The sequence below is a fragment of the Alexandromys fortis genome, unplaced genomic scaffold (assembly GCF_014885135.2).
Source record: "Alexandromys fortis isolate MF-2015 unplaced genomic scaffold, M_Fortis_MF-2015_v1.1 scaffold_51, whole genome shotgun sequence".
In the NCBI taxonomy this organism is placed as follows: domain Eukaryota; kingdom Metazoa; phylum Chordata; class Mammalia; order Rodentia; family Cricetidae; genus Alexandromys; species Alexandromys fortis.
Window position 1 is genome coordinate 71,759 of NW_026067925.1, and position 25,645 is coordinate 97,403.

Here is a 25,645-nt window from a genome sequence, read left to right on the forward strand (position 1 = left end):
TGAGCTGTTTCTCTAGCCCTGGGTGTACTTATTTTACATCCCAGCTGTAGCAAGGGGGTCCTTTTTTTTTTTTTATTTGCCTACGAGGCTGAGATTTAAGACTACTGTGATTGCCGGGCGATGGTGGCACACGCCTTTAATCCCAGCACTTGGGAGGCAGAGGCATGAGTATCTCTGTGAGTTCGAGACTAGCCTGGTCTACAGAGCTAGTTCCAGGACAGGCTCCAAAGCCACAGAGAAACCCTGTCTCGAACCCCCCCCCCAAAAAAAAAGACTACCGTGATTACTCTATGGCACTCATATCAGATTCCAAACATAACAATGAAACTTCCTTCTTTTCTCTGGCATCCGGAAGAAGTATTTCCTTTTGCAGAGGGCCTTCCTATGACTTAGTATTCAATTCTATTAATATTCCATAGCTATGGGCTCGCTAGGAGTGAATATACTCTGGAATACAGGCTGACTTCCAGAGATACCATCGCTTGTTTCTTACACTTGGCTGCTGCGTGGTTTTGATTCCTATATTCCTGAACCAAAAAAAGAAGGAAGTTATGTTGTGGAACATTACTTTAACTATGTGTTACATTTGTTTCTGTTGCAGAATACTACTTTAAATGTGTAAAGGTGTGTTACCTTTGTTTCTGTTGCATTTGTTTAGCTACATAAAGAGGTGTTACATTTGTTTCACCTTGCCTGCCTAAGGCACCTGATTGGTCCAATTAAAAAGCTGAACAGCTGATAGCTGGGCTGTAGAGGGACAGGCAGGGCTGGCAGGCAGAGAGAATAAGTGGGAGGATGAGTCTAGGCTTGAGAGAAAAGAGAACAAGAGAGGAAAAAGATGGAGATGACCAGGGCCAGCCAGCAACCACTGGCCAGTCAGACACTGAAGAAGCAGGAAAAATAAGAAATACAGAATGAAAGAAGGAAAAAAAAAAAAAACAAAAACAACTCTGAGGCAAAAATAGATTAAGAGACACAGTTTAAAATAAGTTATAAGAGCTAGTGGGATAAGCCTAAGATAAGGTTGAGGACTCATAATTGATAATAAGTCTCCATGTCATGATTTGGGAGCAAGTGGGTGGCCCAAAAGAAGGCCTGCTACAGAGTTACACATGGTGGTTTTTGTACACTCCTATAATCTCAACCCTCAAAAGAGGATCTTAAGTTTTAGGATAACACCAGCTGCGTGGTAACACCCTGTCTTTAAAAAAAAAAAAAAAAGAAAAAGGAAGCCAGAGAGATGGGCAGTAGAACAATACAATTCACAGAGGCCAGGAATAGAGGGTGGGAGTTGTTTAAAAGATAAAATTTGGGGACTGGAGAGATGACGCTGCTCTTGCAGAGAACCCAAGTTCAGTTCCCAGCACCCACATGGCAGCTCATAACCACCTGGAACTCCAGTTCCAAGGAAATCCGGGGCTGCCTTCTGGCCTCTGTTGACACCAGGCAAGCACATGGTGCGCATGTATACATGCAGGAAAACGCTCACATACATAAAAAAAAATGAACTCAAGGATGGAGTGATGGTTTAGCTAATAAGAGCACTGGCCGTTCCTCCAGAGAACCTTGGTTTGGTTTTCAGCAGCTACATGGTGGCTGACAATTATCTATCTGTAGTCCCAATTCCAAGGGATCTGATGCACTTCTCTGGCCTCCGGGGACACCAGGCTCACACAAGGTACACAGACATATATGCAAGCAAAACGCCGGTATACATAACTAACTCAAAACCCCCAACTCATAGTATATATAAAGTAAAAACAAATAAAAAATGGTAAAATTTATGTTTTGCAAAGTTTACCAAAGTAAAAACCATTAGCTGGGCAGAAAGGCTGTAATCCAAGCCACTTGGGAGGCTAACGCAGTAGGGTTGTGAGTTCAAAGACATCCTGGGCTACATAACAAGTGCTGGTTAGCCTGGACTACAAAGAGAAACCATTTTGTTTTGTCATGTTTTCCTGTAGACAGGGTTTCTCTGTGTAGCCCTGGCTGTCCTGGAACTTGTTCTGTAGACCAGGCTGGCCTCAGACTCAAGAGGTCATCGTGCCTCTGCCACCTGAGTGCTGAGATTAAGAACATGCGCCACCACGCCTGGTTAGTGCAGTGACACTGTTTTAATCGCCACTCCCCGCTAAAAAAGTAAAGAGAAGCGTGGCAGGTATAGATGATTTTTTGCACAATCTTCAGTCATGTTAACGTGTAGAGCCCATTGCTCAGCAACACTACCTCACTTCAAAATCATTTCTGCTTGGTTTCTGGTTAAAACCCTCAGTGTAAGAGTGATACTCTTTTAGTGTCCAGAGCCATTGTCTCAGCCTCTTAATTTTATAAACACTAGGAGGGGAGGGGACGATCCAGGAGGAAGACCAAGCAGGAGGAAAATCTAGAACAGGTCATTTGGGGATAAGAAGCAGGGAAGAAAAGGTTCGTTTTCAGAGATGTGTACCAAGGGTGATCATAGCTGGCAGAAGAGCAGGAAGCCATTGTTCTTGCAGGTGCACCTGGGGGCAGTGACGGCAGCAGAGCTACACTGAGTGGGCGTTGCATCAAGGTGAGGCCAAGGTCAGGAGCAGGAAGGCAGGATTAGCTTCAGCTGAAATTTGCTTGGGCTGTATTAATTTCCCGTGCCACCCTGTAACCCATGCAGTTTCTCCACTGCCCTCCCTGGGCCAGTGTAGGCTTACATTCGAGCTCAACCCAAGAAAAAACACTAGTAGAGGTTCAGTGGCCCCATTTGAGGGCTTTTTTTATTGTTATGATTATTAAACATGCTAAAATCACATTACAGTGGCTATTTTTGCCCTGACTCCACAGTGGGGTGGCTGAGAACTATAGGGGTATCACTTGGCTCATGTGGCTCTGGGGATGACTAGAGATGGGGTAGATTAAGAGGTAGGCAGATTAGCAATGGCCAGAAAGCCCCTCATGTAGTATTTATTTAACAGTTAAATTTAACTAATAGCTTCAGACATCTTTCCCTTCTCTACTTTTCTTTCCTTCCTAACTAAATGTTTTCTGGCCTATGGCCTCTGGGCCTTCTGCCATCTTTGACTCCTCTGATCTCAGACTGGACCATGAAGGAAGGTTTTCCTGTCTCTACCTGCTTTCCTTCCTTGGAAGGAATCTACTCAGCATGCACTAATTTATTAAGCTGCTTTTTTTGGGGGGGGAGGTGCAGTTTTTTTTTTTTTTTTTTTTTTTTTTTTTTTTGAGACAGGGTCTTTTTCTATGTAGCCCTGGCTGGCTGGCCTTGAACATACAGAGATTCCTCTGCCTCTATCTTCCAAGTTCTGGGACTAAAGGCATGCACCATCACATTCTGCAAGCTCCTTAATTTATGTCTGCCCAGGTGAAAGGACAGTTGCATTGAGGCTGAAACACGGGAGATGGGAGGGATGGTGCAGAAGGACCAGAAAGTGTTACCTGAAGCGTGAGTGCTGCATCTGGCAGAGTACATCTCCCCACCCTCAGGCACTGCACCCTGAAAGCTTTCCCATCTTGCCCTTGACATTAGGAGGAGGGGAGGGTCAAACCTCAAAACCTTTTGTTCTCTGCAACACGCTGATCCACCCTTAGCCTAGTGACAGTCAACTGGCATCTTCTCAAGTCCTGTGTCTCTACTACTGTGATGGCTTAAGAGAGCCTGAGAAAAGAATCTATAAAGGTTCAGCTTGCCTCTAGGAGAGGCCAGAGGGATGAAGGGACAAGACACGTGAGAGCCAGAGCTGTGGAGGGGAGAGAGGAAGTAGAAGAGTGAAGGGAAGGCTGGCCATTCAGGAACTGGAATCCTTTTTCTTTTTCTGGAATTGCCTGAACTTGCCCTGAATCGCAAGGGCAGCCTTCTCTGTCTCTGGAGCAGTCAGGTCAATGTCAATCTCCTCCTCCTCCTCAGCCTTCTTGATGCTGCCAGCCTTCCCTGGAGACAGAAGGAGACAGATTGGTGAGTCAACCCAACCGATTCCACGTCTTTCCTCAAACCTCAAACCCAGCACCTAGAGACCACTTAGAACTAGGGTCTTTGAGGTCCCCCAAGTCTGGAGATTACAGACAACTGATGATTCTAAAAGTTAGGGTGCTAGGCTTAGAATTAGCATAATTACCACCAGAAGTTTTGCTATCCTTGAATCAAATGACAAATGTCTTGTCTCATTACTTATTCCTAAATCGTATGGTTTAATCCCAAAGCACACATCCAGTGACTGATGGAGAACAGTGGCTTGGATTATCTGAGAGGTTTCTTTTTTATCGCTTGATGTTTTATGGGGCTGGAGAAGTGGCTCAGTGGTTTAGAGTCCTTCATGCTCTTGCAGGAGACCAGGGTTAAAGTCCCAGCATACACATCTGGTGGCTCACAACCACCTGTAATGCCAGTTCCAGGGGCTCAGAAGCCCTGTGGCCTTTTTGGGCACCTTCAAGCGTGTGGTGAACATAAGCTCATACAGGCACACACACATACATAGAAAACATTTTAAATAAACAAATCTTTTAAAATACATCATTTTTTTTTCAGAATCTGTACGTGCCCCGTGTGTGGAGGTCAGAGGACAACTTGTGAGTGCCATTTCTTGTCTTCCATCATGTGGGTTCTAGAGATTGAACGGAGGTCACCAGGCTTGGCAAATAAGCGTCTTCCCACAGAGCCATCTGGCTGGCCCTTTATCACGTTACACGCCTTTTCTAACCATTCACAGTTCTTGTATCACATTTCTCCCTCCACTGGCTCTGCTAATGTGAGCCCAGCCTCACTTACCTTTTTCCTCAGGGTCAGACGCCTGGTTGGTCGCTGGGGGTGTTTTTGTGTTCAGCTGGAAGGGAAGAATCAGAGTGTGAGATATTAATGGAGGGATGAAGGCACCACTGCCCCAGAGCTCTTATGCGCATTCAAGTTTTCCATGACCCGGCAGATTTCCCACATCTTTCGAAGAAGGAGGTCTTGAGATCAGATGAAAAAAAAATCATCAACATTCATTCAATAAACCCAGCATGATAGAGAGTGCTTGTAATCCCAACATTCGCACGACTGAGGCAGGAGGACTACCATGAATTCCAGACCAACTCGGGTCACGTAGTAAGCTACTTAATAAAAACCTTTTTCAAAAGGAATTAAATCAATGGATATTTATTGATGTCAGAGATTATAGAGGACAAACCAGATAAAGTAACCTGCCTTCACAGAGCTCATTCGAGGGATATTCAGACACACAAGGTGACTGTGGTGTAAGGTGGTAAAAAAGTAGCCAGGCAGCGGTGGCACATGCCTTTAATCCCAGCACTGGGGAGGCAGAGATGAGAAGATCTCTGATTTTGAAGCCAGCCTGGTTTACAAAGTGATTTTCAGGAAAGCCTCCAAAGCTACAGAAAAACCCTGTCTCAGAAAAAAAAAAAAAAAAAAAAAATAAAAGATGGTAAAAAGTACCAGAGAAGAGGGCAAGGTAGGGAAGTGATGACTGCTAGCTAAGGACAGAGGAATAGGTCTTACATAATCATCAAGATAAACCTATCCGGTCAACTGTGGAGCCATCATCATATTACGATGATGATGATGATGATGTACTGGGGATTGAATCCAGGGCCTCATGCACGCTACACCAGTGCTTTAACACTGAACTATCACCAACTCTGGAAAAGTCTCTCTGAAAGGTGGCACTTGAGCAAGCAGCTGTAGGAGGTAAGTTGGTACAGACTGCGGAGATCTGTGGCAAGACCCTGGGGTCTTCGCCTCTTTGAAGACCATCAGGATCCAGGCATAGCTGAAGTGGAGAAAGGAAAGAAAGACAGACGGACAGAGACCTAGCTACGGGTGGGAGCAGATTATGTAGGGCCTTGGGGGAGACCTAGTAAGGGATTTCTTGGACTAGAAGTAAAAGCCATTTGCAGAACTCTGATTTGCACAAAAGGCAAATGAAGAGGAAGCAGAAAGCCTGCGGGGAGGGCGCGGGACTCCTGCAGTAAACCAAGCAAGAGAAGATGGTAGCTTGAATCAAGAACAGTGGCAGTGCAGGGAGCACGTGGTGAGGTTTTGAGTACTCTGATCAAACTACGACCAAGGTGACTTTAGTTGAATAGGTGGCATTGGGATAGAGGGAGTTGATTCTCCTCCTGAGAACGAGAATTGGCCTGAAAAATGAAAAGAAGGATTTCTCATCTCCTGCTACAGAGACGACAGCTAATGGCGTGGGTTTTAGGGACAGGATCAGGAGGGTTTTTTTTTTTCCATTTGTTTTTGTTTTTAAAACAAGTTTGGGATACATTTCAATTATCCAAGAGGAGACTTTTCTTGTCATTTGCTTGCTTGTTTGACATGGGGTCACTATGCAGACAGGGTAGCCCTTGAAGTAATCCTCCTGTCTCTAGCCCTTCACCTCCCAAGTTCTGGGATGACAGGTGTGTGCCGCAATGCCTGACTCTGGCATGCTTCTGTTGTTGTTTTTATAGTGAGGGTTTAAGGAAGGATATAGTCCGTCGTGGCTCAGGAGGCATGGCAGAAGGTGTGTTAGGAGGCTGATCACGTGGCAGCCTCTCTATCAGGTGTTTCAGGGACGAGTCTATCTGACAGAGAAAAACCGTGGGGGAAATTGGGAGGGTCTGGCATCTTTGTAAGCAGGACAGTGGGCATTTAGACTAGGATGACAGTGATGAAGAGAGAGAGTATCAGCCATTAAAAAAGTTTTGTGGTAACAAGTTAGATTGGCAGGTGTGATTTTGAGCACAGAGAACTCTGTGAAAGAGCTTTCTCTTTAAAGACAGCAAAATGGGGCAATAGTTTGGGCTGGATATGAGGTTGTAGAAAGGAGCCTGTTACAGTAGCAGATCTGAATGCTGATGGGAATAATTTAGTGGAGAAGGAAAAATTGATGATGGAAGACAGAAAGGATAATTACCAGAGAGTTATCTCAAATGAGCAAGAATAAAAAGGATATTCAGCACATACGTGGAAGGGTTGGCTGTAGACAGGGTCCTAACACAGCATTAACAGATAGGAACGAAAGCATGCAACGGATGCAAATTGGTGGCATATATGGTGGGAATGTACAGATGATCTCTATCGAGTGTTCCCATTTTCTCAGTGAAACAAGGACAGTTGTCATCTGAGAGTTAAGGGCAAGATGTGGAATATTATTTTAACTAGGCAAAGACGTGATACATTTGTTTATATTGCATTTGTTTAACTAGGCAAATATGTGTTACATTTGTTTCAGCTGCATTTGTTTAATTATGTAAAGATGTGTTACATTTGTTTTACCTTGCCCTAGCCTAAGGCACCTGATTGGGCTAATAAAAAGCTGACTGGCCAATAGCTAGGTAGTAGAGGAATAGGTGGGGCTAGGAGGCAGAGAAAAGAGAAGGAGGGAGAAAGAGAGGGAGCTACCTAGACAGGATTTCTCTATGTATCAGCCCTGACTGTCTTGAAACAGTCTGTAGACCAGGGTGGCCTCAGACTCACAGAGATCTGGGATTAAAGGCATGTGCCGCCCAGCCCCTCACTGGATTTTTATCTTAATATTTTTTTAACTTTAAATTACTTTCTCATTTTTGTTTGCTTGTTTAGAAGCAGAGTTGGAGTTACAGAGTTGTAGGAGTTAGTAAGATAGCTCAAGAGGTAAAAGCACTTGACCAGCAAGCCTGCCTGACAACCCAAGATCTAGCCTTGGAAACTCTGTCTCAAAAAAAAAAAAAAAAAAAAAAAAAAAAAAAAAAAAAAAAAAAAAAAAAAAAAAAAAAACGAAAACCAAAACACAACAGTGAGGAATGGAGTAGGAGGATAGCTCAGTTACTCAAGTGTTAGCTTGTATGCAGGAAGACTTGAGTTCAATACAAAGAAGCAGTGTAAAAACCCAGGCATGGTGGCACATACCTGCCATCCCAATACTGGGGGGGGGGGGCAGAGACAGGTGGACCTCTGGGCTTGCTGAGAAGTGTCAAGTGTCAAGTCAGGAAGAGACCTTGTCTCTCCACCCATCCCAAAATAGGTGGATGTTTTCAAGGAATGACACCCCCCCCCCGAGGGGTCCCTCTGGCTTCTGTATGCACGCACGCCATGTGCACACGCACACCCCATCATGTAACACACACATGCTCACACAAATGGTGATACACTGTATTTAGCATAGGAAAGTGTCTTTAAAAGTAGGTCATAGCCAGGTATGGAGGTGCACACCTTTAATCCCAACACCCAGGAGGCAGAGGCAGGCGGGCCTCTATGAATTTGAGGCCATTCTGGTCTACAAAATAAGTTCCAAGCCAACCAGTGAAACACTGTCAAAAAAAAAAAAAAAAAAAGGTCATAAACCGGTACTGACTGGGCGAGGATCTATCTCAGTAGCAGAGTATGTACTTAGCATGTTCGAGGCCCTGGTTTCTATTCTGAGAACCAAATAAACAACAATAAACTGATTGGTGATTTGGATAAGGATGGCCCCCTTACACTCCTATATTTGAACACTTAGGGAGTGGCATTAGCAGGTGTGGCCTAGTAGGAGGAAGTGTGTTACTGGGGGTGGGTTTGCGGTTTCAAATGCTGGAGCCAGGTCCAGTGTCACCCTCTCTTCCTCCTGCCTTCAGATCTGGATGTAGCACTCTCAGCTCCTCCAGCACCGTGTCTGCCTGGCTGCTGGCATGCTTCCCTCCATGACAATAATGGACTAACCCTCTGGACTGTAAGCCAGCCCCAACTAAATGCTTTCCTTTACAAGAGTTGCTGTGGTCATGATGTCTCTTCACAGCAATAGAAACCCTAACGAAGACACTGATAGAGTCTAATATTTTTTAAAGATAGTATTTGTTTACTTATTATGTCTTTTCTTTTTAATCAGAAGATGGGTCTGGAGAGATAGCTTAGTCCAGGAAGTGCTTGCTGTGTGAGCTTGAGAACTTGAGTCCAATCCTGAGAAACCACACACACACACACACACAAAAAAAAAAAACCAAAAGGCATAAGGAGAGACAGAAACAGGTGGATCTCTGGGGCTTTCGCCTACCAGTGAGTTTCAACTCAGGGAGAGACCCTGACTCAAAAAACAAAGTAGACAGAGCCTAAGAAATAATAGTCAAAGTTAGCTTGGAGGCTCAATACATAGGTATACTTATGTGCTTTGGAACACACATACATTCAAATAGTGTATATAAAAAATAAGAATTTAAAATCTGAGACTTCATATGCAGACACAAATGTATAATACCAACATCTGGGAGACCAATGAATAAGGATTACAAATTCCAAGCCAGCCTGAGCTACAGTAGTGGGGGTGGGGTGGGATTTAAAAACACACCAAACCAGGCATGGTGGTACACACACTTAGTACCAGCACTTAGAAAGCAGAGGCAGGCAGATCTCTGTGAGTTCAAGACCAGTCTGGTCTACAAAATGAGTTCCAAAATAGCCATGTCTGTTACACAGAGAAACCTGTTTCAAAAAAAAAAAAAAAGAAGGTCTGGAAAGACAACTCAGCAGTTAAGAGCACTGGCTGCTCTTCCAGATGTCCTCAGTTCAATTTTCAGCAACCACATGGTGATTCACAACCATCTAAGGCATCGAGAGCACTCATAAAAAATACACACATAAATAAAAGTTTAAAAACGAAGAAGAAAAGACACCAGTCAAGATGCTGAAACCTCAGGAAAGTCCTTCTAATCTCTTGTAGACCAGAAGAGCTTCATGGGAGGAAGGATTATTTTTTGAAACTCTAGGATGACTGATCCAGTCATTCTTCTTTTTCTCTTTTTGGGCTAATTAATTTTTACTTTATTTTTGCACATGATCAAAATAATGGTCTAATCGGTCATACTGCTGTCACAAGAAATTTGCTCATGCTGTAAATGTATAGCATAGATCATGTGTAGGATTTGCTGGCCAATTGTCAAGACATGAGAGTCATGGATCAAGAGGCAAGTTCTACACTTGATCTTAGCCAAAAGGCCAAGAAGCGATAAGAGGCAAGTTCTATAGTTGGATGTTCTCTAACTTCAAATCTTACTTTTTCTATTGGCCAGCAAATCTCTGTTATCCTGGCTTTAACCATTATCCCTCTGTCTGACTCCAAGCTTAGTGCCTTAACCCATCAAAACTTCCCCTTCCTCCCAACTCCTCCTTTTTAAAAATAAAAAATTGGAGCCCCACGCTAAATATCTTCCCTAAGGGGATTTTGTGGTGATTTTAATGAGAAATGTTCCCTAAAGTGTTGAATACTTTATATGTATTGTCCCTGCACATGTTGGCTAGTTTTATGTCAACTTGACACAAAGTAGAGTCCCTTTTTTTTTTCTGAAATGCGGTTTCTCTGTGTAGCCCTGTTAGCGAGGCTGGCCTTGAACTCAGAGATCTGCCTGCCTCTGCCTTTGAGTGCTGAGATTAAAGGCACACGCCACCAACTTCCGGCAAGGTAGAATTCTTTTAGAAGAGTGAACCTCAATTGAGAACATGTCTTCACCAGATCATCTGGGCAAGTCTGTGGTACATTTTCTTCATGTGAGGGGACCCAGCTCATTGTGGTCAGTGCTATCCCTGGGCTGGTAGTCCTGTGAACTGTAAGAAAACAAGCTGACCAAGTCAGTCAGTAAGCAGCACTTCTCCATGGCCTCCGCATCAGCTCCTGCTTCCAGTTTTCTGCATTGACTTCTCTGGATGATGGACTACAAGCTGCCACATGAAATAAACCCTTACCCCTGGAAGTTACTCTTGGTCATGCTGCTTGTGGCAGTTTGAAAGAAAATAGCCCCCAAAGGGAGTGGCACTATTAGGAGGTGTGACATTGTTGGAGTGGGTGTAACCTTGTTGGAGGAAGTGTGTCACTGTGGAAATGGGCTTTGAGGTCTCATATATGCTCAAGCCACACACAGAGAGAGTTTACTTCCTGTTAGCTCTGAATCAAAATGTAGAATTCTCCAGCATCATGTCTGCCTGCATGCTGCCATACTCCCAGCCACCATGCTCCCTGCCATGATGATAATGGACTGAACCTCTGAAACTGTAAGGAAGCCACCTCAATTAAATGTTTTCCTTTATAAGAGTTGCCATGGCCATGGTGTCTCTTCACAGCAATAGAAAGCCTAACTAAGACACTGCTTTATCACACACCAGGAGAAACCCTAACTACGACACTGTATTTATTACTTTTTTTATTGCTGCAATAAGACACTGTGACTAAGGAGAGTAATAACAGAAAGCATTTAATAGGGCTTATGGTTCCAGAGTGTTGAAGTCCATGATGGCAGGGTGAAGCCATGGCAGCAGGAACAGCTAAGGGCTCACATCTCAAACCAAATCACAATCAGGAGACAGAGATACTAGGAAACCTCAAAGCCATCCCCAGTGACAAACCTCCTCCAGGCCACACCTCCTAGTCCTTCCCAAACAGTTCCACCAACTCAGAACTAAGTATCAAACCTAAGAACCTGTGGAGGCCATTCTCATTCAAACCATACAGTTACAGATGGTGACGCTGGTGAGACTCAAGAAGTGCGGGCTTGTTGAGGTTAGGATGTAACTGGAGGCAGGCTGATTGTGAGTTTAAAGACGTAACACTGTTTTCTAGTTTGTTCTCCCTACATTGTGCTCCTGATTTAAACCAAGAGCCCTCAGCCCCTGCTCTCAGTGTTCAATCCCTAATGCCAACGGCCTCCGCTCTGCTATCACAGACTCCAGCCCTCTGGAAACATAAGCCCAAATAAACTCTTCTATAAGTTGTCCTGGTCGAGGCATTTTACCACAACACTAGAAAAGTAACTAACACAAACTGTTTCCTTCTCATGTCGGTTGATCTTGAGCCAAATTCTCTAAGCAAGAGATGTGTCAGGGCTGAACCACACAGGCTGCCATGTTCGTTCACTATGCCAGCGTTCCTCTTTCCTGAGCCTACCCTGGCCTCGGAATAGAGCGGTGGCTGTGATCTGGCTCCCTAGGCGTTCCTCTTTCCTGAGCCTACCCTGGCCTCGGAATAGAGCGGTGGCTGTGATCTGGCTCCCTAGGGGCTCCCAGCTCCATTCGGGTTATATTTATGAAAGGTCATAACCTACGATCAAGAGTTTCCACTGAGGAGGCCAGAAAGGGGTACAGTAAGGTCCCCACTGCTCCCAGCGCCCCGTGAAATCTCCCTCACACCATCAGCTGAAAAGTGCTAGAGGCTCTTCTTCCTGCTCTTCCTCTCTCCATTCTTCCTGGCCAGTGCTCAAAATAGCTGCTGTGGGCACTGCGTTACTAGATTTAGCTGTTTGTGACTTGTTGGGGGTATGGCCAGTTGGACTAGCCTCTATATGGTATTGGGCTTGCTCACAGGTCCCTATCCGCTACTTCAGTGTTGTGGGCTGTTTTCTAGAAAGTCATCGGTTTTAGATGAATGAGGGTGGTCTGGTACATGTATGGGAGGCATCAGACTCCATATTGCAAGTTCATCCAGGGCTCTAGGAGAAAACCCCTTACAAACACTTCTCTCTCCAAAGGAGCAATGTCAACTCAAGGGCCGCAACAGATCTGCACATCTCAGCCTCTTCTTAGCCCCTCCTTCCGGGCAGGTGTGGATCACAAACCTCTCAGCTTCTGCTGCTTTCTGGTCAGAAATAGCAATGGTAAATGGTTTAGCAAAGTCTTTATTCTTCTTACAGGATCCAACAAGGAGAGCTGACAGAAATCAAGGACTTGGGAATGTTACCTTACCTTGTTAATTATTACCACATAGATAATATTACTAACCTTTTTGTTTGTTGGTTGGTTTTGTTTGTTGTTTTTTTTTTTTTTCAAGACAGGGTTTCTCTGTGTAACAGTTCTGGCTTGCTCTGTGGATCTCCTGGAACTCAATTTGTAGACCACGCTGGCCTCGAACTCACAGAGATTCACCTGTCTCTTCCTCCCCGAGTGCTGGGATTAAAGGTGTGCGCCATGCGACTAAAGTCCAGGCTCTTGAACATTATGTTATGTGACATCTAGTTTGACAGCTAAAGTATGCATATGTGTGCACACATGCCTTCACCCACATGAACTTGAGGAAGAAGTTTAAAATGAACAACTTGACCATTCAGATTATCCCATACCGCACAGCAATCCCCAGGCAGGAAGGAAGATCTCAGGAATCATGACCTAATTCTATACCCACAGTTAAGCAGCTGACTCCAAAGTCTAGCTTCTCAATTGCACATCCGAAACACCTTCTTCACATCTGCTCCACAGGGAACACTGGGGAGCTGCAACCTGCCTCCTCCTTACGGTGCCATCTTCCGTGCCCTGTGAGGACTTCATCCACGTCCAATGCATACCCACTCAGGTTCCTGCTCTGACCTGACCATCCAGCTTACTCCCCTCCCCCTGCCCCCTGCCATGCTTGCAATGTGGGTCTCTTGACACACCAAACTGACCTCCAGGGACTAGTCACATTCTTCACTCACAGGGCCAGATCCTGGCCCTTCCGAGTGAGTCTGAGACTTACATGTGCAAGATCACCCCACTCTTTTCCACAGCAAATGACTCCCTTGCTTACATTCAAAACCGTTATTCCAGTTCTAGCCAGCCCGGAGCTTGGTTCAGTTCGGTGTCATTGCCCACACAGGACCAATTGTTTCGCACTCCTCAGTACCAGACACTAATTAGCAACTGTGAAGCCCATCAACTCCTGCCTTCCCTAGAGAGCCCTAGTTCCTTTCCTTGCCTACCTTCTTATATTCCTCTCCGCCACTCTCTCCTTTGGGCCTGATGTATTCCAGCAATGTTCCATTCCATCATCTTGGCAGTAGGTGCCAATTCCCATGAGCATCCTTTTGTTTTCTCAGCAACTCCAAGTTGTGGACTCTCCCCTCCCATGGGGGCTGGGGCATAGAAGATGAAAGGCCTGCTGGGTTAGGGAACTTTTTTCTTTAGGCTTTAAGATGCAGATCAGGACCAATCTTCTCTTTCTCTAGTATTTCTCTCCTATAAGCTTTCTACCCTTTTTAGTTCTTCCAATTCCAGTAGAGGAAAACATATACTTTGCCCATCTCTACCTTCCCAGAACTTTTGTCAGCATCCAGATGATGTCCGGTCCCATCTGAGCTCCCAGCTCATCCCTCTCTCTCTTCTAGGAATCAGGACAATCAGTTCCTTTTACTCTCAAACATAAACACTCCCTTTCTCTCCTGCCTGTTCCCCTGCTTTGATGTGAATTCCTTTTCCGAGCACCATTAGAATGAAAAGAAGCAGGGTGGGCCTGGGATCAAGGTCTGAGGAACAATACTATTAAAAGGATAGGGAAGATCATTATGGTAAGAGAAATAAACCAGACTCAGAAAGATGAATAGCAGGTTTCTTTCACACGCAGACTCTAGACGGGAGGGAGTGTGTATGTCTTGGGCGGTGAGCAAGATGAAAATAGAAAGGGGACCATGAAGGGGAGGAAGCGATCTTAAGGGAGAGGAGAAAATGATGGAATACAAGTGACAAGGAGCAGAAGGGGAGACGCTGGGACAGGAAGGGGAGGAGGGATCTTCTTTCCAACAAACAGTCAGGGAACAATTGGACAGTCGTTTGCAAAAACCAAAGAAGCCCACCTCAAACTATATTTGCACCTTCCAGAAATGCCCTACAAACAGACACGGGACCTAAACTTTGAAGAAGCCGAGCCAGGAAGACTGAGGCAAGTTTAAGATCACGGTCTACGCAGCACTGCAGGGCTGCCGGCAGCACAGAGAAATCCTGTCTCAAAGCTAAGCGTGGTGGCGCTCGCATTTAATCCCAGCACTCGGGAGGCAGAGGCAGGCGGATCTCTGCAAGTTTGAGGCCAGCCTGGTCCACAGAGTGAGTTCCAGAACAGCCAGGGCTGTTCCATAGAGAAACCCTGTCTTGGAAAAACAAACAGGAAGAAAAGAAAGAAATCCTGCCTCAACAAGACCGCAGTAGCTACAATTAAGTGTAAATTTTTAAAATAAAGCATAGGGAGAAAGTTTTTGCAACTTTAGGTTAAAAATAATTTCTTAGATATAACAAAAGCAAAACGCATAGAAAAACATTATAAACTGAATTTTTCCTAAGAGAGGAAAGGGGCAAGCTACAGGCAGAAAGAAAATATTTACAAATCCCATATCTGATAAAGAATTTGTATTCAGAGACTTTTTTCATTGTTTGGTTTAGGGTTTGTTGCTTTTTTGAAACATGGTCTTACACTGTGTGGCTGAAGCTGACCTAGAATTCACTAGGTGGCCCTGGCTTATATCAAACTCATGGCAATCCTCCTTAACCTTTTAAGTGCTGGGACTGCAGGCATGATTCACCACAGAGTAGGCTTTAAAACAAATTTTTAAAAATTTCTTATTAGAACTAGAGAGATGACTCCGTAGTTAGGAATACTTACTGCTAAAACAGAGGACCAAGTTTGAGTCCCAGAACCCACATGCTGGCTCACAACCACCGGCAACTCCATTTCTGGGGGGGTATAGTGCCTTCTTTTGGCTTTCTTGGACACCAGGCAAGCTCATGGTTCACTTGCATACGCATATATATATATATATATATACACATAAAAATAAATCTTAAAGGGAGCGCACGGCGTGCGCGCGCCCTCCGCCTCGTCCGCCGCTGCCGCCTCCTTCTTCTGTGCGCACCTTCAGTGTCGACCTGATGCCTCTTTTGTGAAGCGGCAGCTGAGGAGACTCCGGCGTTCTCCATGGCCGACGAGAAACCCAAGGAAGGAGTTAAGACCGAGAACAACGACCATATTAATTTGAAGGTGGCGGGGCAGGATGGCTCTGTGGTGAAGTTTAAAATTAAGAGGCCTACACCACTTAGTAAATTAATGAAAGCCTATTGTGAACGACAGTGTTTGTCAATGAGGCAGAACAGATTCCGGTTTGATGGGCAGCCAATCAATGAAACAGACACACCTGCACAGTTGGAAATGGAGGATGAAGATACGATTGATGTGTTCCAGCAGCAGACAGGAGGTGTCTACTAAACAGGGAACCTGCTACTTTACTCCAGAATTTTGTTATAGACCAAGAATACATTCGCAATTAGCCGCAATTTGGTTCCACCACATCCTGACTACTACAGTATAGTTTTCTCTATTCTTTCATTTCCCTGTCCCCATTTCTTTATTGTACATAAAGTAACTGGTGTATGTGCACAAGCATATTGCGCTTTTTTCTTTCCTTTTTTTTTTCTTCTTTTTTAAACAAAATGGCCAATGTTCTGTTTTGACTGACAGCAGATGGAGGTGGTCTGGGGGAAAGTATTGGTTCTGTGAACATACCCCCCTGCTCCATCAGTGGCTCGCTCATCAGCTCTTATCTTTATATTCCAGTAAGTTATTTTGCTCTCAATGTTTTAACAAAAGAACCCAACCACAAAATCCTTGCAAACCTTGTTCGATTGGAGAATGTTAATGTTTTTTCATTTATCATTGTAAAACCAAGGACAATTTTATAACTTTTTTGTACGTAGCTGTTACATGTAGGGCAATCTGTCTTTAAGTAGGGATAAATTACTCTTGAACAAAATGATCCTAGATAGTTTTCTCTTCAAGTCAAGTGTCTTGTTGTTTAAATAAACTTCTTGTTTAAAAAAAATAAAAATAAATAAATCTTAAAGGAGGCGGGGGGAGGCTGGAGAGATTGCTCAGTGGTTAAGAGTCTTGCTGCAGCCAGGTGCCTCGGAGCACGCTTTTAATCTCAGCATTCAGGAGGCAGAGTTATGTTCGTGGAGGCTGCTTGTTCATTCCCGGCTGCCCAGAACCGAAATAATCACACAGAAACTCTATTATTTGCAATAATACTGTTTAGCCAATAGCTTAAGCGTATTTCTAGCTAGCTCTTATATCCTAAACTAACCCATCTCCACTAATCTGTGCATCACCACGAGGTCATGGCCTACAGGCAAAGTTCCCAGCTGGAGGCTCATCTCTTTCTTCTAGTGGGGGCTACATGGCTTCTCTCTGACTCCACCTACTTTCTCTCTCTATCTCTTTCAGTCTGGCTTTACTCTGTTAAGCCACTGGCCAAAAGCATCTTATTTATTAACCAACGGCAATAAAACACATTCACAGCATACATCACCTCCCACATTAGAGTTAGGCATATCTCTGAGAGTTCGAGGCCAGCCTGGTCTACATAGTACGTTCCAGGACAGCCAAAGCTACATAATAGAGAGAACCTTGATTAAGAAAAGGAAAACGAGAAAAGAAAAAGAAAAGAAGAAAAAAAGGGCACTGGTTGCCAATTCCTGGGACACCCAACCCCACCCCAAGGAAAAAAATTAAAACCCAAGAACAAAAACAAACAAACAAAAAACCCAAAAGATAATGTGTTCAAGCATGGTATAGCATGCCTGTAATCTCAGCATTGGGAAGGCTGAGTCAAGAAGATCATGAGTTCAAAGCCAACATGAACTATATAATGAAACTGTGTCTTTAAAAAAAGAAATAAAACACAAAAAGGAAAAAAAAAATCCAAAAATAATTATATGAGCCAGCATTGTCTTGCTTAGCTTCCTCCCCAGCTGCCACTATTGAGGAGTAGGTACTGCTTAACTCAGTGTTATACAGAACTAACTCACCCTGACCCCTTCCCTTGTTTCTTTTCTTCCTTTGTCGCTTTCCCTTTTAGTGGTGTTACCACAGCAACCATTATCACCAGAAGGGGAAGACAGGGTCACCCCCCCACACACACACACCCCTTTTCCAAGCAGCATGTTAAACCAGTTTGGGGAAGGGTAAACTCCGGGGCTCTTTAAAGCGGGAACGCGGCCGGTGGGGTTAATAGCAGCAATCCTCAGAAGCGAGCATCAGTCCATTGTACCCGGGCCAACTGCACCCTGTATTTGCATGACATGACTTGGGTGCTGTGCAGCTGGAAACACAATCACGTAACTTCGACGAGCAGCCACGGATACCCACAGTTCTGTCTCTGTAGACCAGGGCAGAGAAACCCAAAAAGAACTTAAAGCCGGAAAAAAATTCTAAATAATAAGCTTGAAAAGAGCCCCGCCTTTTGTTTTTGTATTGTCGTGAATCGGAGACTTCGCCAACTCCATTTTCAGGAAGTAAAGGGGAGCACAAATCAGTGGATGTTTTAAAGGGGGCACGAGTTAGTGGATCTTTTTCCAGGCGGTGGTAAGAGACTTTGTTCCTCCCCACCCACGGGGGTGTGTCTACGAGTGCTGAAAGTGTCCGCCACCAGGGTTAAAGGAAAGTCACGGTTACAGGCCCGGACAGAAGCCGCTGGGATCCCGTGCCCCGGCGCGACCCCGGACTGCTGTTTTTGGAGTACTGTTGGAAGTGTTTCAACTCTTCCAGCGCACCAAGCAGCTGCAGTCCTCGGACTGCTTTAGAAAGATTTGCTCAAGGTCACCCTCAAGATAATAACAGAAAAAGAACTGGGAACCTGTACTCTAGTTTCTACAGATGCACATTCCTCTCCTCATACAGAAAATGTAGGCCAGGCGCCTGGTATCTCAGACGCCTTTTACCCTAAACAGCCCCAGTCCCCTTGTTTGTCCCTCTCCCTTTAGCCACCCCACCCTGTTTCCTGGAATAGTCCCCTGGTTTGTACCTCTCCCCTCAACCACCCCACTGTTTCCTGGAATAGCAGTACCCCCCACTAGAGTCAGGGGCAGAATTCCCTGCCCATGCCAAATCATGGTATGCAGTGAATCAACAGCCCCTGCCCATTCCTCCCAGCCCGGACTGCCACGGTTTAATAAGTGGTTATTTGTGGCACTCTGCACACAGCTTGGCGCTGTGCCTTTACCCCATACTGAGGACTAGGGGATGGGGGAGAGAGAGAGAGAGAGAAGGTACCGCCAAAGCTTCATTTATTACTATAATCTTCAACGTGCATCCCACCCATGGTGTTAACGTTCTAAAATAACCGTATTAATCCCCCCCCCACAGCCTACAAAGCAAACACTCAGCTGGAGGGCTTTGTGTGGGAGGGAGGCAGCACTGAGCACAATAGAAGGGTAAATGGCACCGCTTCCCCTGGGTGGAGGTTGGGAACCAGGTGAGAAAGCCTTCAGGGCTCACCCAGTGGGAAGCAGAAATCAAGCCGCTGAGTTGGTGCTCACTCCTGTGGTCGCTCACCCCTGTAAGCTCAGTAGTCAGGAGGCTGAGCCAGGAGCATCTCTGAGTTTGAGGCTAGTCTGAGCCAATAAGCCCGGGCCAGCCTGGGTTAGCAATGCAGGAAGGAAGGGAAGAAGGAAGTGAGGAAGGGAGGGAACGAGGCTTGGGTAAGCCTGATCAGTGAGAAGATCACAAGGTCTAAATCCATTGTCTTGCTTTTGTCGCTGTTTTAGGTTTTGGTGTTGTTTCTGTGCCTTGAGCCAGGGTCTCATGTAGCTCAGGCTGATTTTGAACTCTGTATGTACTGAACTGCTGATCTTGCTATCTATCGCCTCCTAAGTACTAGGATTATAGGTACACACCACCACACCTAACCGCAGAGTCTAGGCTTCTACGCGTTTATTTAAAGGAACTTTGAAGGAATTCAGATTTTGTGCAAAAAAAAGGGGAGGGAACATTTGATGTTTTGTTTACTCTTTCTCATTTTCATATTCTTTCCTCTCTGTATCCATAAATTCTCATGTAACACAGCCAGGTCTCAAGCTCACTACCTGGGGAGGATCTTTTCCAACTTCGGATCACCCTGCCTCTAACTTGGGAGTGCTAGGATTACAGGATCCTATTTTATGCAGTACTGGAGAGAAAACGGAGGGTTTTGTCCATGTTAGGCAAGCAATCCACCACCCGAGCCACAGCCTTAGTCTTTGTTGGTTTATTCATTAATGTTCTGATGAAGGATCTCCCCTCAGACCTGAGACCAGCGCTGAGCCCAGGGGGCTCAAACTAACCATCCTCCTGCTGAGAAAAGAAAGCCTCACCACAGTGTGGCACTGCTGGGGGAGGGATCAGGAGGTGTGGCCAAGCTGGAGGAAGGATGTCACTGGGGGTGGGCTTTGAGGTTTCAAAAAGCTTACAATAGGCCCAGCATGGCGCTCTCTCTTTCTCTGCCCGTGTGTGTGTGTGTGTGTGTGTGTGTGTGTGTGTGTGTGTGTGTTTATGGATAGGAATATAGCTCTCAGTTACTGCTCTATCACCTACCTGTCTGTCACCATGCTCTCTGCCGTGATGATAATGAACTAAACCTCTGAAACTGTAAGTCAGACCCCAATTAAATGTTTTCTCTTATAGAAGTTGCCTCGGCCAGAGTATCATTACAGCAACAGTGACTAAGACATCTAGTGTTCTACCAAAATACCCTATTGATAAATATGGAGGTCTTGTGGGTCTAAAACATCTTTCTATCTTCTTTCTCAGCCCTTATTCAATCACACTGTTTCTGTTGCTTATAAAATATCTATAATATATTCATTAGAAATTAAGCCCGGTGGTGGTGATGTACACCTCTGGTCCCAGCACTGGGAAGGCAGAAGCAGGAAGATCTCTGTGAGTTCAAGGCTAGCCTGGTCTACAGATCAAGTTTCAGGACAGCTGGAGCTGTTACACACACACACACACACACATACACACACACACACACAAAAAAAAAAAAAACCTGTCTCAGAAGCGAAGAAGTTACAGCCCTGGGTTTTATCCCAAGGCTGCATAAAATCTGACTTAGTGGTGTATCCTCATAATCTCAGTACTAGGGAGGTGGAAGCTGGAGGATCAGAAGTTCAAGGTCATCTTTGATCACACGTGGAGTTTGAGGCCAGCCTGGGCTACACTAGACCTTGTCTCAGAAAGAGAGAGAGAGGGAGAGAGAGAGAGAGAGAACACTACACTATAGGTTGGCAGGGTGACACATACCTGCAGTCTCAATACTTGGGAGTCAGAGAGGTTAGAAAGTTCCAGACCAGCCTGAGCTACATAGTGGGATCCTGTGTCAGACACCAAGGGAAGTGAGGGAGCAAAAGTAGAATTGCAAGATTAAGGCAAGGATTGGCAACCTAATATGAGCCTGTCCCAAAGTAACATACAAAAGGGGCTGGGCATGATGATGAATGCCTGTAATCTCACCATTTGGGAGGTAGAGGCCATTATGTGAGGAGCTCAAGGTACAAGTATATGCCTCCATAAATAAATTAATAAATTAAAAATGAAAATTTAACGGGAAAAGATAGCTTAGTAATAAAGTATTTTCTCTAAACTCCATCTCCAGTGCTGTACTTTTTAAAACTCTGCATGTGAATCAGATTCCTCCAGATTCAACAGAGTAACCAGTTAAAAGAGTCCCGAAGAAAATTCATTTGGAAAGAGGCAGCAGCAGTAATGTGCCCGAGCCTTTTAGTACCGCACAAACTCAATGAGATTTGGGCTCAGGTTCTTCACCTGTAAAATAAGAAGATCGGGCCAGATGATCTTCAGAGCTCTTCAGCAAATCTAAAACTCTGGCACTATACCGTCTAGATATTTCATTTTGGGGTTATCCTGTAGAAGATATACCCGACTTTCTACCTTGAAGAATTTTTGCAAAACAAAGTTTCATTTTTCTATGATGAACTCGACTTACAAAAAATGACTTAGAAATTTAGAAAAGTAGAACATAAAAAAAATCAGTAAGCATCCACAGAATCAACAGTTTGAAAAGAGAGCTGTTGGTTTATCTTCTTCCCCTTAGCCAGGATTACAGTCTGTATATGTCCATTGTTAGGACCCCCCACAGATGGGCAGGGGAGATGCTTCAGACACACCCGCCACACCCCTCATGGTCACAGGCCCCACAGAAACTTGACATTCTGTGAGATGGCAGCTGCCATTTGGGAGAATGAGTATCTTTAGACGTCTGCCCCCCCCCCCATCACAAGATGAGAAAACCTTCAACTCCTTACCACCAGAAATTCTTTTTCAAGCCGCTAAAGCCGGCAACCTAAATGGGTGAGCAAAAAAAGGACGAACAAAGTTGTGAACCAAATTCTAGTTTCCCTGTTTTGAAATACAGATTTCCAGAGATTTAAAAAAAAATTCTAATAACAGTAGCCAGTCCTATGTTGTTTGTTCAACTTAACCATAGTAATAATAAACCATCAATGAGAGAGAGAGAGAGAGAGAGAGAGAGAGAGAGAGAGAGAGAGAGAGAGAGAGAGAGAAACTTGGATGGCAGGCTCCCTAACAATTGGCTCACAGAAGATGCTCTAATTGATGCCCTTTGTGAGGAAGGTTGCGGGTGAAGATGTACACGGCCAGGGGTGGGATGAGCGTGAGGCAATCCCTAAGGAGCAATATCTGTTTCCGTTAGGTAAGAACACAAGTTCTCTCCTAATGATCTAGAGGATCTGTCCCTTGTTCAGTCCCCTGCCAGCTAAAACTCAGGCGAGAAACTGTGGGGGATTGTCACCAGAAGCCGTGGCTCCCATTTCAGGAGAGTGACTGCTGGACCAGAGGATTCTTCCAGTTAAGTTTCTCACAGATGAGAAACTGCAACATGCAAAATCCTGCAGTTCTGCTCCCTGCAGCCAGTTATGCTGCATAAAAAGGGATTAGAGGAAAGAGCCCCGGGGACTGATGGATTTCCTATAGCCAAGCTTCACAGGAACCAGGGGAAAGTTATTAAACGACAGGAGACAGACTATGATTCACAGCAATCAAGTCCTGCCTCCAGCTGTGAACACAGACAAGCTGGCGATGGTCCCCGCAGCTCCTCAGCACAGGAGCGTGGAGACACAGGGAAACGCTCTGCTGCAGTACTGAGTGACAGCAAAGAGCCACCAAGGGAAAACAGAGCGAGCAGTCCTGCTCAGCAGCTCTACCAGGACCCTCACACTTTCAGTCGCCCTGGTCAAGAGTCCCCACCCCACCACCGTCACCTCTAGTTGGAATTCCTCAGTTGAAATGTGAATCTCTTAAAGACATCCCCAATTCCCATTTTGTGCAGTGTCTCTGAAGCAAGGAAATAAGCAGGTGGGGGAGGTGAAACTTACATAAGATTCAGGGTACATGGCTTTCCTGGCCTGGGCACATCAACTTGAAGGAGGAGAAGTAAAGCCCTTTGGAGTCTCCCCAGAGCTCCAGAGCTCTGGGCAACACTTCCGCTTTTATCAGAGTTTTTTTTTTTTTTTTTTTTTTTTTTTTAACAAGAGGAAGAAAACAGACTGGTTCTTAGACTGTGGGGAAACAGAGATCCCCCCTTGGGGCTCTGATTTCAAAACAGCTGGTCTCTGTGTACACCCAGGTGGCTGCCTCTGGATATTATAAATAATCATCCCTGAAGCAAGGCTTCTCTCTGCAGTAGGAGGCAACTTGGATGGCTAAATTGCTAGCTGGAACCGTTTTTCTCTGACAGCTTAGGAGGCTGGGCAAGTCTTACATATAGAGTCCGCACCAAAGGATCCCACTTTTTTCTTGCAGAGTCCCTAATTAAGGCTAGCCAAATTCAGCTGCTGTCTAAGAGTGGCCCCAAGGTATGACTTCCCCGAGCACACACCAGATTGTTCTCCTTACCGTACCAACACCACTGTTGCACCCCTAAAGATCCCTTTCGCCTGTCCTACCCAGGGGCCATGTGTCTCTCATATGCACAAACTAACCACAGTCCATGTCAGCAGAGCCTCAGATAAACTCCCAAGGGGGATGGCTTGGATTCAAATGGTCAGATTTAGAGGCACGATGGTGGGAGGAGTGGTTTGAGCCCTAGACCTTGGTTGCAAGCGGGGGGCGGGGGGGGGACCCTCTTCTCTTGGGAGAGCTAAAAAGCCAGAGAAAGTCACTCCTTTTATTTTTATGATTATTTTCTTTCTGCAAGATTGCCACAGCCACAGTCACAACCAGCTGAGGTACGTGGAAGCTACTGTCTTTCCTCTGCAGCCCACCAGACTCGCTGGATTTCCCAGGATAAACTCCGTGGACATGGCAACCAAGACAACATAGCAGCTGGCACTAATTGACACCCTAGGTGATAACTTTTGGTAGGAGTCAGCAGAAATACTGAAAATATTCTTCTTTCCTATCTAAACCGGGGCCCAGGCTGCAGGGAATTCTCTCTGTCTCTCTGTCTCTCTGCCTCTCTGTGTGTGTCTCTGTTTCTCTCTCTGCCTCTCTCGCTCTCCCCTCCATATCTCTCTCTTCCTGCATCTCTCTCTCTCTTTCTCTCTGCCCTCCCCCATTTCTCTCTCCTCTCACTGGAGATTGAATCCAGAACTTCACTCATACTAGAGGCCAGTGCTCTATCACCAAGCGATCTTGGGAATTCTTATGCTGGTCTCTGCAGCTAACTTGAAACACACACACACACACACACACACACACACACACACACCACAATAGCTAATCCAGACTCCAGATTGAATGCCTATTCAGAGCCAGGTAGTGCTTAAAGTTCTTTGCACATATAATTTAATCTTTTAGAACAACCAGAATTACCTTCGTTTTACAGAGAAAAAGTAGAAGCACAGACAAATTCTGTGATGCTCCTAAGGCCTCACACTGAGTAAGTAGCAGAACAAGGGACTAGTGGATTCCTGAGAAACAGATTGAACACAAGGACATGCTCACTAGGAAAGAGGGCACAGAAGGAAAGCATGAGATGCTACTGCTCATACCAACCAACATCACCCGGGGACGATAGTCCTCGTCGTAATATGAGGATGTGCCCGGGGTGCCACAAATCACGTCAGACAATAGGACAGGTCTTCTCAAAGTCTTACCATGGACAGTGTTCTTTGAAATGAGTCAACCAATTAAAAGGACTGGGTTGGCTCTGGTTGAACATCAGAGAACCTGTCAGAAGACTTCGAGATGTAGCAGGCGCTGAAGATGGAGGTCTACTCTGTAAGGGATCATCTCCCCAGGGATTGGACTTGCTTCTACCCCAATGCTCATGGGAGGCAGTACAGGTACCCCAACGTTCCTCACTGAATGAGTGAAAAGGGCCAGGGATGGAGCTCTTGGCTGCTGCTTATGGAGAACAACACAATGCTGGGGTAGGCTGGACAGAACCGAAGTGAGGACAGCAAGGAAATCCGTGGTAACCTCAGAGCAATAAGATTGATGCAGAGGACTAGCACCCCAAGAGACAGCTTATCACCCTGAGAGCTCAGTTCCCGCCTACAGCTGACTCCAGTCACCCCCTCTCCAAAGCATTTGTCGACAGTTGGTAGGCTAAAAGCACCCTCTTTCCAGTAGCTTCAGAAAGACGGGAGATTGGGAGCTGTCCTAGAGGGGCAGTGGCGTCCACCCAGAGAGTACCCCTCGCCTCCCGGGGACCTGGAGCCGCAGCCTCCTATCCGGTGCGGCAGGGCTCACCTCGCTCATCCCGGCGGCCGGACGGGGCGTGGCAGGCGCAGGTGAGGCGAAGGGTCCTCGGGGGATGCGGGGACCGTGGCCGAGAGTTGCCGGGCTCCGGGGCAGGCGCCCTAGCGGGCTTGAAGGAGTAAGTGCGCGCCTCGAGCCGCTGCTTCGTGCTGCCCTGGGCGCTCTGGCTGAAGCTCTGCTAAAGGGGCCCCTTCTGACCAGGTCCTGTCAGCAGCTCCGCGCGCCTTGACCGGCCCCATCTTTTATAGTGAGCTCCGGTCCCCGCCTCCAGCCCAACCAATAGAAACTCTGCCTACCGCAGACTGACAGCTCCTAGAACCCAGTGGTGGCAGACTCAGAAATCTGCTGCATTTCCAAACTAGGGTAAGACAGAGAGAGCGGGAAGGAGGGGGAGACCGTCGGGGGATGAGAAGACAGAAAACGAAGTAGGAAAGAGGTGAAGGAGAGAA

The 25,645-nt window shown here is 45.7% G+C and overlaps 1 protein-coding gene, 1 long non-coding RNA gene and 1 pseudogene across 2 annotated transcripts; 1 reads left to right on the forward strand and 2 right to left on the reverse strand.

Annotated features, from left to right (window-relative positions):
• Positions 1–2,714: 2,714 nt before the first annotated feature.
• LOC126502209 (uncharacterized) lies at positions 2,715–25,421 on the reverse strand. Its single transcript, XR_007591860.1, has 3 exons — positions 25,188–25,421; positions 4,751–4,805; positions 2,715–3,916 (listed from the first exon to the last, which is right to left on the reverse strand). It is a non-coding gene; the product is annotated as an uncharacterized lncRNA (long non-coding RNA).
• Positions 9,796–9,928, reverse strand: LOC126502257 (uncharacterized; annotated as a pseudogene).
• LOC126502207 (small ubiquitin-related modifier 2-like) lies at positions 15,545–16,442 on the forward strand. The gene has a single exon (XM_050143058.1). The coding sequence runs from the start codon at positions 15,621–15,623 to the stop codon at positions 15,906–15,908; it is 288 nt and encodes a 95-aa protein (XP_049999015.1). The 5' UTR covers positions 15,545–15,620; the 3' UTR covers positions 15,909–16,442.
• Positions 25,422–25,645: the final 224 nt, after the last annotated feature.